The sequence below is a fragment of the Alosa sapidissima genome, chromosome 20, assembly GCF_018492685.1.
Source record: "Alosa sapidissima isolate fAloSap1 chromosome 20, fAloSap1.pri, whole genome shotgun sequence".
In the NCBI taxonomy this organism is placed as follows: Eukaryota; Metazoa; Chordata; class Actinopteri; order Clupeiformes; family Clupeidae; genus Alosa; species Alosa sapidissima.
The window spans coordinates 19,121,347-19,134,764 of NC_055976.1; the positions used below are offsets into that span (position 1 = coordinate 19,121,347).

General features: G+C 43.7%; 1 protein-coding gene across 1 annotated transcript; it reads right to left on the minus strand.

The window, feature by feature from the left end:
- Positions 1 to 455: 455 nt before the first annotated feature.
- kcna4 (potassium voltage-gated channel, shaker-related subfamily, member 4) lies at positions 456 to 4,164 on the minus strand. The gene is made up of 2 exons (XM_042075147.1): positions 4,036 to 4,164; positions 456 to 3,370 (listed from the first exon to the last, which is right to left on the minus strand). Exon 2 carries the CDS (start codon positions 2,660 to 2,662, stop codon positions 668 to 670), a length of 1,995 nt encoding a protein of 664 aa, XP_041931081.1. The 5' UTR covers positions 2,663 to 3,370; positions 4,036 to 4,164; the 3' UTR covers positions 456 to 667.
- Positions 4,165 to 13,418: the final 9,254 nt, after the last annotated feature.

Below are 13,418 nucleotides of genomic sequence, written 5' to 3' on the forward strand. Positions count from 1 at the left end.
TGAAATTCGTGCCTCTCCAGATTTTGTCTCCATTTACGCCCTGAACGGGGCCAAATACATGTTGTTCATGGTAGTGCAAACTATTAATAATTTATTGCATAAGAGCAGAACTAGAAGATTGCTTCCCTATTCCTATCAAACCATAAAGTGCCTATGCAAAATCGTACTTGTGTTCGTTCCAGGTATAATAAGTAAATTTCTACAATTCTGTCAGTTGAATTTGAACACGTCAATATATTGTTTACATCTCTCCAAGTAACATAAAGCTGGTGATTTTGTGTTGTCTTTTTAGTTTCTTGTCTACAAATGTAGCCTCGTGTATTTATAGTCTAAGTCATGTGTGTGTGTGTGTGTGTGTGTGTGTGTGTATGTTGGTGTGTGTGTGTGTGTGTGTATGTGTGTGTGTGTGTGCTTGCGTGCGTGCGTGCGTGTGTGTGTGCATGTGTGTGTGTGTGCGTGTGTGTGTGTGTGTGTGTGTTTGTGTGTGTGTGTGTGTGTGTGTGTGTGTATGTTTTGGATGCTTTGCTGGGAGCTGTACGCGTGACGCGCAGGGGTGGCCGGCGCGCGCGAATGCATGTGTGCCGCTGTTTGGAAAGAAATATTTTTGTGCAATCCTCTCCATGACATCTATAAGAGAAAGGTTATTTGTCATTTTTGCATGTTATGGTCACACGTCTGTCTGTAGTGTCCTCGAGGTCGTACTGTTTTTTCGACTTATGTCTGTGCCGTTGCCTTTACTGGGGCTCTTGTCCAAGCCGCACAGAGATTCCGTCACTCCTTCCTCCATTTCCATGTACTCGGCCGCTTTGTCACCTAACGAGGAGCCAGACGCTGACCCTTTGAATTTCTTGAAGAAGTCCGGGAAATACGGGCAACCGGGCGGGGGTTCAGACACGACAGGTGTCTGATCCTCGTTATCTGTCTCTCTGTGGTAGAAGTAGTTGAAATTAGACACGATAACAGGAACGGGCAGGGCTATGGTTAAGACTCCTGCAATGGCACAGAGCGAGCCCACTATCTTGCCACCGACTGTTATGGGTTTCATGTCTCCGTAACCCACCGTTGTCATGGTAACAACCGCCCACCAAAAAGCGTCGGGGATGCTGGTGAACTGAGACGTGGGCTCGTCCGCCTCGGCGAAGTACACCGCACTGGAGAAGAGGATGACGCCAATGACGAGGAAGAAGATGAGCAAAGCCAGCTCTCGCATGCTCGCACGAAGCGTATGTCCGAGGATTTGTAGTCCCTTTGAGTGTCGTGAGAGTTTGAATATACGAAACACTCTCACCAGTCGAATTATTCGGAGGATAGCGAAACTCATGGCCTGTTGTCCATTGCCTTTACTGTGTTGCTGTGCCAGATCAGTCCCGAGCGTAATGAAATAAGGCAAAATGGAAACTATATCAATTGAGTTCATAATGTTTTGGAAGAACGCCGGTTTACTCGGACTGGCAAAGAAACGCACTATTATTTCAAAGGAAAACCAAATTATGCATACCGTCTCCACAATGAAAAACGGGTCGTTGAAAGGTGTAAATCCATTGTCAACATGTGACGAATTAGTACCTGGAGTAAGAAATTCCTTGTCGTCCCTGAACTCTGGCAATGTTTCTAAGCAGAAAATAACAATTGATATGACGATTACTAAAACGGACACAACCGCAATGCCTCTGGCTGGGCTGGAGCTCTCGGGATATTCAAACAAGAGCCAAATTTGACGTTTGAACTCGTCCTCTGGTAGCGGTTTCTCTTCCTCCTTCACAAAGCCCTCGTCTTCGCGAAACTTCAACATTGCCTCATCTCCTAGTTCATAGAACTTAACTTCCTCGGAAAAAATGTCAAATGGAACATTAGCGGGTCTCTTTAATCGCCCCCCTGATTGGTAATAGTACAGAATGGCATCGAAGCTTGGTCGGTTCCTGTCAAAAAAGTATTCGTTCCGAAGAGGGTCGAAATACCTGATTCTCTTTTCGGGATCCCCCAGGAGAGTGTCCGGGAACTGAGCGAGAGTCTTCATCTGGGTCTCAAACTTCAGACCCGATACGTTGATCACAACTCTCTCGCAGCAGCCATACTCACTGTAAACATTTTCATATCCTGACTGGGGACGCCTGTCAGTAAGAGAGATAGTCTCGTCATCATCCATGTTATAAATGAAGCTATGTCTCTTGATTCCCCTGTCCTCCTCTTCCTCTTCGCCTTCCGCCTCCTCCTCCTCTATCATAATGTCCTCCTCCGATCCGAGAAGCGCCAACTCCGAGTGGCGCAAGTCTCCTCCGAGAGCCGCACGGTTTCGCCTCCACCGCGCGACGCCTCGCTTCTTTTTCCGTTCTCTGAGAAGTTGCTGTTGTGGCTCGTGGTGTTGCTGCTGCTGTTGAGGCTGTTGTGAGTATGGGGAGGTGGAGGAGGAGGAGGAGGGGCGCGAGGCGTTCCCGCCGCTACTGTTGTTGGCATTCGATGAGGAGGCGGCGCGAGACTGATGCTGTTGCTGCTGGTTGCACGAATGGCCCCCTCCTTCTTCACCCGCTCCCCCGGTTTCGGCAGCCGCCCGCGACTGTCGCTCTTTCTCTCGCTCCCGTTCCCTAGCGCGAGCCTGGGCATAGCCGTAAGGAAGGTGACTGTTGCACCCGCCACTGTCTGCACCCACCATCGCAAACTCCATTTTTCGTTTCTTCACTGGTGATTCACCTCTTACACTGTTTAAAAGATGCCCCCATAAAAGGGTATATTTGGACAGATAGTACTTGGGTTTTACTATCTAATAACTCTTTTTGAATTGTAGGGTGACACCTGTTTGGCTATATGGGCGCAGTTGATGAAGTCATTGAAGTTTCTCTTTCCTCGATAACTTAATAGTGTGTCTCCTTGCAAAATACATTTACGAGCCTCGTTTCACATTGTCACGACATGTTGTAAGTATTTAAGTCATTTTAACGTTGAAGGAAACATCTCCAGGTAGTTGGCATGTAGAGTCCGCTCATGTAACGCTGTGACGACATGTTGCTGAGACTTTACAAGCTAGACTGTTCTTTTGGGCGCTCTGCTGGTCGCATGTTTTGGATGCAGCTGTGTTGAGGAGGCTTTAGACAGCCTCGTTTTGGTGATAACTGGTCAAAAATCCTACTTGTTGTTGTGGTTGAGGAAGGTTCAGCGAGTCACTTGGGTTGACTGGATACCCCTTTGTAAATCGCACCCAGTATGCAAGTCTGCAGGCATGACGGCTTTTTGCTTGTCCGCAGTCTCTCCTGAGTGTTTTTGGGGGGTGGGGGTGGAGGATGGATGGAGGTTGATGAAGAAACTGATGCTCCCAGTCTGCCCTCTTCCCCTCCGGCGAGTCTGGATCACAGAATGTCTGTGCCGTCTGCAACAGCTGCAAGAGAGAACAACAAATATGTTATAGACCACATGCGTTCAGGCCACATCGGATCAATTACGCGACTCAGTCAAAGCGCTCATATCCACACATATCGGGTACAACTTGACCGACACATTAGAAATGAAAATAACAACCATATGATCGACACCATCAAACAAATATTATTATTATTATTATTATTATTATTATTATTATTATTATTATTATTGAAGTGGTACAACGTTATGATGCTGCGTAATCATAGCCTATGTTGAGAATAAATCCCTCCCGGCCATTCTCACACGCAATTTCTCAAACACCCATCCCTGTATGAAGCTAGCTTAAACAGAAAAAGGGCCAGGCACAATGTTTTCTCTGCCTCCACCTCCGACACAATACGCTGTTGATAGGTGAGGACTCTAACTGCAGGTTTCTTTACAATTTCTGTCTTGCTCCGCAAACAACAACAAACAAAAATCCCACGTAGTAGCCACCCATGGCACATTTAACATCACCTGCCGTGTTCTGTTGCACTCTACATACAGCACTTTACGTCTTACTCAATTCAACAGGATTTCTCATTACCTGAACATTCCCCCTCCCCAAAAAAAACCCAGGCACCGCTGCCTGCATCAATCTCGAACACTCACACGCACGGAAAAAAAAACAGGTGTACTCACACTGGTTTGGCTTTGGCAGAAGGACAGCGGTCAGGAAACGTGATGATTTAAAGTTTGGGTATGACATGTGTAATAGCCTTGGGTTAGCCCAGAGACCAGCGCAGCTGTCTGCCGCGCTGTCTTGCTCGTGTGTCGTGCGCGTTGTTGTGGAGCAGCTTCGCGCCGTCGCGTCGGGCGTTCTCGCGCAGTGCCAGCAGACCTTGATCATCCCCCAGCGGCCGCAGCAGGTCACTGCGCGTGCTACCACCCTGCTGCAATCTCCAAAAACTTTCTCGATCACACACTCTCTGCGCCAGGCGGGTGGGAGAGAGATGGAAAGGGAGAGCGAGAGACGCGAATCTCCAGGCGACACGCGTAGAGCTGCACGCTGGTGGTGTTGTTTACATACTGCGATGCAACGCGCTGCTCAGCATCTCGCTTTCTCCCTCTCTCGCTTATGAACGCCACTGCCGCCTCCGCTGCGCTGCCTCCCCAGCCTGGTAATTGAAAGCATTTATCAGCTCTCCCCGAGGTTAGACGATCAGTTAGACATTTAAAGCGTAAGCGATATGAATAAGCCGCACGTCAAGCCCATGAAATTTAATGTGGCGCTATCAGGAGACGATGTAAAGGAACGGGCTGTTCCATGCACACTTGCAGTAAGTCAGATTTATAGCACCCTGCCATCATTTGCAGGGACACTGTTTCAATTTATTATTCATTCATTCCATGCTCTGCTTCCATAATCAGGAGGCATCTGGGAAACCATGTGCAGACATTACCGGGGCTGTCGCTACCTTGCCGACGGTATTGTCTGGATGACAGGGGCACCATGGCACGGGGTAATAACGCATTATCCTCATCATAACTGAATTATTGGAGAGAAGTAGGAAAAATATTAAATATTTTGTAAACTTTGAGCATCTAGTTGAGCAGTAAAGTGGATTATTATTGAGCCATTATTAGGAGGCACAAGCTTTTCCTTACTCTAGTCATAACACAGCAGTGGTCCCAATCACCACCTGGGGGGCCTCTAAGTCAGTTAGTGTGCTATGTTTATATCACACGTTTAGGATGGGCATTCACCCCGTAATACCTCACAGAGGTGTAAAACGCATTATTAATATCCATCAGTCACTGAATCTGGGAGCTACTACCCCACCGTAGAGTGAACACCTCCAAGTCTATAGGATGTCACATGTGTCCAAACCCACCATCACATGCAGTACAACTCATGAGACAATGCAGACCAAGAGCTGCAAGACAATGCTGGCTCGCAGGATACTATTGTCAACAACAACAACAACAACAACAACAACAACAACAACAAAGAACAGGAGCAAAAGGGTACGACAAGCAAAGTTTAGTTGAATTGCAGGCTACAGGACAGATTGCAATACACTATAGCTGGCTCGAGGTGAAATAAATAACTTCTGTTCCCACATTTTCTTAACAAACAAGCCATACCTCCCAACAAAATTATGGATTGTTTTTGCAGTATACAAATGTTACATAACACACAACATCCCACAATAGCAAAAACAATATTCCAAACCTTAGATACAGTATAAAAAACCTCTGCTTCTGCTACCAGGCGGTTTTATCCCATCGCTTTGGATACTGTAATATCAGATGCAATGTTTATGAAAACATGTGGCCTAACCCTGAAGATCGCAGAGATTAGATTCAGTAATTTTGTGCTTTTTTAGTCCCTCCCCCTTTTTATCTGGACTTTTTGCTGTTGTATTTTTGTTCAGAATGTTCTTGTGTGTTTCATGGATATTTTGTTCACTGTATGCAATACTGTAAACTTTCTGTTCTATCATACTGTAAACAGTATTTCTACTGAACCTCCTGTAGTAAACAGTAAAGGGAAAAAAAATGATTTGATTTTTTTACTGGAATGCTTTTGAATGTGAACATTACATGTGGACATACAGCTCCCAACCAATAAATTTAGTGTAAAAACAGTGGATTGCATGTTTTGCATGCAAATACCTGTAAAACTGAAACATAAAAGTCTATGCAGTTTTTGTAATGTCAACAATAGCCAGTATTTTGAAACCTGGTGTACTTTGATTGACTGCATGTACCTTGTGAAGTGAAAACAAGTGTTATTCTTTGACAGAATAATTTCATTTTGTGTCAGATTTCCAGTGTTCTGGTAAAGTTAGTGTGTACAGAGAAAGATGTGTTATTATATACTGTATTAGATAGATAGATAGATAGATAGATAGATAGATAGATAGATAGATAGATATACTTTAATTGTCCCACAGGGAAATTCAGCATTTAACAAAATGTGTTTTTGAGAAGAAAATTATCCATTTGGCCAATTGTGTTTTGTAGGTGTGAGTCTGTGTTAAGAGTTTAGAAAACGTATCTGAAGTATGGGTAAGCGCTTGTTAGCGATTGAAAATGTGTAAAACTATAATGCCTTGTACGAGTCTGGTCCCACAGGTCTGGCTTTGCACTGGTTTACATTTCCATTCCCCTGATGAATGTGAAGACATGCTTGATGCCGTCATGAGAGTGCACATTTATATGTTACCGCTCTATCAGATTGACATCATCAAGGTAGTGTATTATGAGCAAGGCAATGTTTTAATCAAAAAATGGCTTCTAGTCCAGTTTACAGTAGTAGATTCACAGTTTCTGACAATGTCTGACCCTTGTCATTTTTCTACTTTTACAATAGATGTAAACACTTCAAGGCATAGATACAGAACTGCTTTCATCAGGATGAATGATGGCGTAATGGTAAGACACCGTAGATGTTCCCATAGATCTCTTGCTACCCCCCCCCAACAAAGACAGACACAACACACACACACACACACACACACACACACACACACACACACACACACACACACACACACACACACACACACACACACACACACACACAGAGCCTCATGATAACCACTGGCTAGATAGCAAGTCTATGTTATTGATGTCAGGTGATGCACAGCTAACAGAATTCTAGAGCTGCATTATTTGCTTCATGTGGAGTCAACATCACTTGTTTCCCAAAAACCTATTTAAATCTAGGACATCGCCTGAGTGATTGCTTGGAAATGAATTGATTGATTGATTTTATGGAGATCAAGTGATTCTGAGGGGGTGCAGACAGCAAAGGAATATAAAAAATGGACACAAATTAGTTTTTTCCATTGTTTCAAGCAAGATGATAATAATGATTACAATTATGATAATAATTATATATTTGTTGTTGCTGTTTCTGTGGTTGTGGACAACCCTGAACAGGACTTGTAATGAGAGGCTCAGGTGGCAGCGGGCTAAGACTCCCTGATCCAGGCGGCTTCCTGTTGCTGCAGGACAGGTACGAGGCGGACGGGGGGGGCCGGCGCCTCCATATGTTTGGCCTCGCTCTGCTGGCTCTCCTGGTGTGACACAGACACGCCTGCAGGGGAGACAGCGCCCTCTATCTGCCACTTAGAGGAAGGACAGGTACCCACCGGGGGATTTAGAGTGATTAACTGGTAAACAATGGTGGTATTTTTATATCTATATATTCCAAATTGCAAATGTATACATTAGATATACAGTATTACCCAATATTCTATGGGTCTATTCACATGTGTTTAAATTTACTGTGGTACTTTCTGTTTGATTTGTCCTGTCTAAAATGTATTCAAATACCTGTAGTAGCTCAAAGCAATGCCAAAAAGAATCAAAATACATACATATTAACTTACCATAACACTTCTATTTGCACAAAACAACATGATCTGTTTCATTTAATGAGTATAAGGTGATATCCTTGCCTGGACATAAACAGCTCCTGTTGCATCTAGTGGTCAGTACTGCTCAATACATTCCCTGGCACTTGCCAGAATTGTCAAATCCAATTTCAGTTTTTAAAATGACCTGAGATTTGTGTTGTTACAATAAAAAAATATAATATCATGTGGCCTATATTACGGTAATTATATTAAATCTGTTTAAACTCACAGAGCGAGACAGAGAGACAACCACACACACATACAACACACCGCTCAGAGAGAAAGAGAGAGAGAGAGAAATACACTGCGCAGAGAGAGGCACACACACAATACACCACAGACAAACTCAAGCCACACATGGAGAGACTCACACACACAACCTGGTGCACGTCTTTGTGTGAAATGCGTGCCTCAGTAGTGGCTCACCCCCTGCAGGACCGCAGACCATGGAACCAGGTGGTGTTTACCAACACACACCGTTCCCACAATCCCTCCGTGCACCTCATCTCAGGAAGAAAGTGTGTGTGTGTGTGTGTATACGTTTATCTGTGTTTGTATGAGTTTATGCACATGAGTGTGTTTGTATATGGAAATGTCTGTGTAAGTTTGTGTGTGTGTGTGCTCGGAGGTGTGTGTGTGTGTTGTCAGTGTGAGTGCTTCAGCACAGAGGGAATTCAGGTGAGAAGCACACTGTTCCCCTACAGGGCTGTGTGTGTGTGTGTGTGTGTGTGTGTGTGTGTGTGTCTCACACACCTGGGTGTGTCTGGGTGCAGCAACAGGAAGCTGACGGGATGCCAGGCCCAAGGCTGGAACGGCAGCGAGGGATGCTGCTGTCATGGCGACACTGTGGTATCTGGCTCCCAGAGTTTAATTAGCTGATGCTCCTGTGTGTGTGTGTGTGTGTGTGTGTGTGTGTGTGTGTGTGTTTGTGTGTGTGCGCGTGCGTGCGTGCGTGTGTGTGTGGGTGTGTCTGCTCCTGTGCTCTTCTAGAACCTGTGATATAGCCTGATGAGGCTGGATCTCCATGGTGATCTACACAATGGGTGTGTTCGAAACAGGTAAAGTTGCTGCTGTAAATTCTGCTGCCTTCTAAGATATCTTAGAATTCCCTAACGGTCATTTTTGGAGGCAGCATCGATGCACACTTCATGCTCCCTCCTACCCATAATCCCTTGCGGCAACGTCTGAAACTGCTGTGAAAGGTAAACAAACATGGCGGATGACATTGGTAATGACTGCTTTGCTTAGATTTGTAGATTTGAGATGAGAAATAAACAATTTACTATCTGATTATGCCATTGTTGTAACCATTAATAGCGTCTGGTCTGATATATATCAGCCGGCCGTAAAACTAATTTATACCAGAGACTCTCTAATGAGGAGACACAGCACTCAAAATATCCTCCATAGAAATGCATGGGGCTACTGTAGTTTGTAACGCCAATATGGCAGTTGTCTACACATATCCCAACCCTTCCTCGGCAAAACGTCGACATGTGAATACATTGAGCCAATCATGTGGTGTGATGTGAATACATTGAGCCAATCATATGGTGTGTTGTGAAGACATCGCGCCAATCATGTGTTGTGAAACGCCGCTGGAGCAAGATTGGTGTCATGAAGCCTTGCACGCGCGCATTTCTGCCGAACAGGATGCCCGATGAGTGCCCAGAAAGCATTGCAATATGGCCGCCGAGTGGAGGGACTTGCCTAAATGGACTTTGTTTATACCGTTAGCCTGCTAGCTTACGTAAGCTAATTTAATTTAACGTCAGGCCTTTGCTAACGTCATACCATAGTGTTAACCAAAGATTCTAGAGTGCTACGCTCATTTTTAAAAGATGCATTTAATCCAAAGTCATGTCTAGTTATTTAGACAGCTCTCTATATAGGAAGGGAGGCAGTAGACAGCTGTCTTCCGTTTCAAACAGACCCTATATTTCATATGGTATCAAGAGTGTCCTAATCTACTTATGTATAACATGCATCGTGATGAGACAGTGATGATGATTAGCCTGGCTAGCGCCACCACTTCTCAATGAGACGTGGTCTGGGAACCAAACGTTCATTTTCTCGTATTTGAAAAAAATGCCCAGATCCGTTTATTGGGTGCCACGGATGTCTATCAAATGCGTCTGTGCATAGCTCATCATCGTCTTGCTTTCCCACCTGTTCTGTGATTGGGTCCCTATCTCAGGCGAAAATTTGCTCCATGGTCTCCAGGCTGCCTTAGCAGCGTGAATCAAATCGCGCGCAAGGCAGCATGGGAACACCCAGGCTAGATGATGATAGTGATAATATGATGATGATGATGATGATAATGATGATGGTGATAATGGTGATGGTGTTGATGATGATGATGATGGTGATGATGATGATGGTGGTGGTGATGTGGGTGATGATGATGATGATGATGATGATGATGATGATGGGGATGATGATGATGGTGATAATATGATGATGATGGTGATGATGATAATATGATGATGATGATGATGATGGTGATGATGATGATGATGGTGGTGGTGATGATGATGATGATGGTGGTGGTGGTGATGATGATGATGATGGTGGTGGTGATGATGATGATGGTGGTGGTGGTGATGATGATGATGATGGTGGTGGTGATGATGATGATGGTGGTGGTGGTGATGATGATGATGGTGGTGGTGATGATGATGATGATGGTGGTGATGATGATGGTGGTGGTGGTGATGATGATGATGATGGGGATGATGATGATGATGATGATGGGGATGATGATGATGATGATGATGATGATGATGATGATGATGGTGGTGGTGGTGGTGGTGGTGATATTGATGATCCAAATTATCCTCTGATGTGGTCATGATGATCATCTGCAGAGAATGCTGATGACTGATGACGAGTACAGTGTGTTTTACCTGGCATGTGAAATATGGCTTCTGTCGGCTTAGTAGTCTGCAGTAGTCTGCTGCAATCTCCCTCCATTAATTCATCCATCTGCACTCTCCTATCTTTTCTAACACATTTCTACCTTTCTACAATGCTCAAGATTTCTTTACCTAGTACCAAGATTAAGGATATTTGTTGTCTTATTTTCAAATGTTTATAGACAGTATGCTAGAATAGAGAACCCTGTGTTCAAAACCTCATTATAATGTCTCCACATCTGCATCAACAGTTGTCAAAAACTAGAGTGAAACATCTGCATTAACAGTTGTCAAAAACTAGAGTGAAACAAACAGATCATTGAAAGACTGGGAAATGGCTGACTTGATTGTGAGTTAACATATCAGCCAAAGCTGATTCCAATTTCAGTTGGAGACATGACACGGTGTTGAAGATATTTTACTGCAATTGCACAATACCTGGATTTATTTTTTTCACTGTGGAGAACAACACAGAGGAGCAGAGAGAGAGAAAGAGAGAGAGAGAGAGAGAGAGAGAGAATGTCTGGACATGGACTAATTCCATGAGGGAGAGGACCAGGGAGAGGAGTAGTTGGAGCAGAAAAGGTAAAAGAGGAGATGAATGAGAGGAGTAAGAATGTGTGGTGGTGTTTAAAACAGAGCATACAGTAGCTGCTGCCACTGATGAAATATAGAAGACAGGACAGGAACAGAACAAGACAACTTTTTCTTTTTTTTACCCCTTCTGTGCCTTTTTTTAAACTGAATTTGTGTATTTTATTCTGAGAAGTTTGTACCCAAAGACCATTTAGGTCAAATATCACTGGCAGCAATATCTTGTTGCTACTAGGTGCTACAGTAAGGTAAATGCTTGTTTTTTATTGCAGCATTTCTGTCACTTTCTCCTCTGTTAAAGAAGCCTCATTCACTCGTAAGACAATATAATCCCACAAATGCCACATTTTACACTCAGCTTGTCACCAGTCAGAGTTTTAGAGTTTGTGTGTAGTGATGGACATGTGCAAGTGTTTTGAAAGACTGAGTTGAGTTTTTTTGTGTTTTGGAATGCAGACTAATGAACAAAATGTGATTTTAAACAGAAAATTAACTATTTGGTCAATTGTGTGACGAAGGTATGTTGCTGTGTTAAGAGTTTATAAAGCATGTTTTAATTATAACACTTGTTAACAATCTTAAACTGTAATATACTGTAAATCAAATACTAATATTGATGAGAGCAAATTGTTCAGAGCAATGGCATACATACAAAAACATACAAAATACAAAAACCTAATGAACATAAACATTAACAGTCAGTTTTCTATAAAGTCATACTTTTCCTGCTATAAACTGAATTATTACAAGTTTGGGTTATGTACAATAGGTGCTTACATGTTGCTACCATGTTGCTATCATTTTACAGTTCTATCCTTATTTTAAAAATATTTTTATAATCTGTTTTTTTTATGATGATGATGATGATGATGACAACAATGCTCTCTCCAAAGTCATTGAGCTTAGCATATGTGTTTTGTGTTTGTCTGTGTGTGTATTGTGTTTGTGTGTGTGTGTCTGCCTGTGTGTGTGTGTGCGTGTATGTGTGTGTGTGTGTGTGTGTGTGTGTGTGTGTGCACCTGTGTGTGTGCACGCCTGTGTGCACGCACGCCTGTGTGTGTGTGTGTGTGTGTTTGTACCAGACTGTTCCAAGCCTCTCCCCAAGTTCCTGTCTTCATTTCTTTCCTCCACCTGTTCCCCTCTCATTATTTCTACCCCACGGAGGGCATCTTGGATGGGGCAGGAGGAGATGTGTTAAGAGAAGTGCCCGCTGACCTCCTTACGCAACCAACACAGCAGAGACCAAATGAGACTCACCCTGGGCAGCCAGGCAGGGCATGGCAGGGCTGGTCACTGGGACACAGGAAACCGGACACAACAGCTCATTGTGTCATATTATGGGATAGAGTGTGTGTCTGCCCTTAATGCTGGCACTGGGGAGTAGTGACTTTATGCTCCCTAGAAAACTGCATCTGAGTGTGTGTGTGTGTGTGTGTGTATGTGTGTGAGTGTGTGTGAGTGTGTCTGTGTGGGCAAGTCAAACCAAACAAATCAAAATGACAAAACTTAAAAATGAATGAAAACATGTTTGAAAGGTTGAATGTAAAACCTAAGAGGGAAGAGATATGCAGTCAGACAGGTATCGCTAGGATTTGACAGCGAGCAGGGCAGAGCCCTCTTGGACAGGTCTCAGGTTTTGAGGGTGTTGTGGAAGTGACGAGAGAGGCAGGATTTTCCAATGGTGGGCGATGCTGATCCGCCAGCTTACACCGGAGTCAACTCACCTTGGAGGCCTGAGCCGATGTTCCAGACAAAACAACTCCTCTCATACACACTTGACCTTCTTCCAAAGCTATAGGAAAGACATACACACACTCATATATACACATTCTCTCTCTCCCTCTCTTACACACACATACACACACACACACACACAGGGATGGGAAACATTACTTCAAAATGTATTTTAAAATAAAATATCACATACCCTCATTTTAAATCAAAATAATTTTGCATTTTGAAACTCTGACTACTCTATAATATGGGAGCATGAAATCACTCTGCAAACTTTGCATATTATTATATACATTATATCTGTCTATTTACTCTAATCTATTCCTTTATCAGTACACACTGACTCCGTTGATTACTGTAAGTGGACAGTGTTTGAGAGCAACAGCTTTTCTCTGCCAACGAGACATGCCAT

Coding starts and splice junctions, on each gene's coding strand:
- kcna4 (XM_042075147.1), bottom strand. CDS start 2,662: ATGGAGTTTGCGATGGTGGGTGCAGACAGTGGCGGGTGCAACAGTCAC.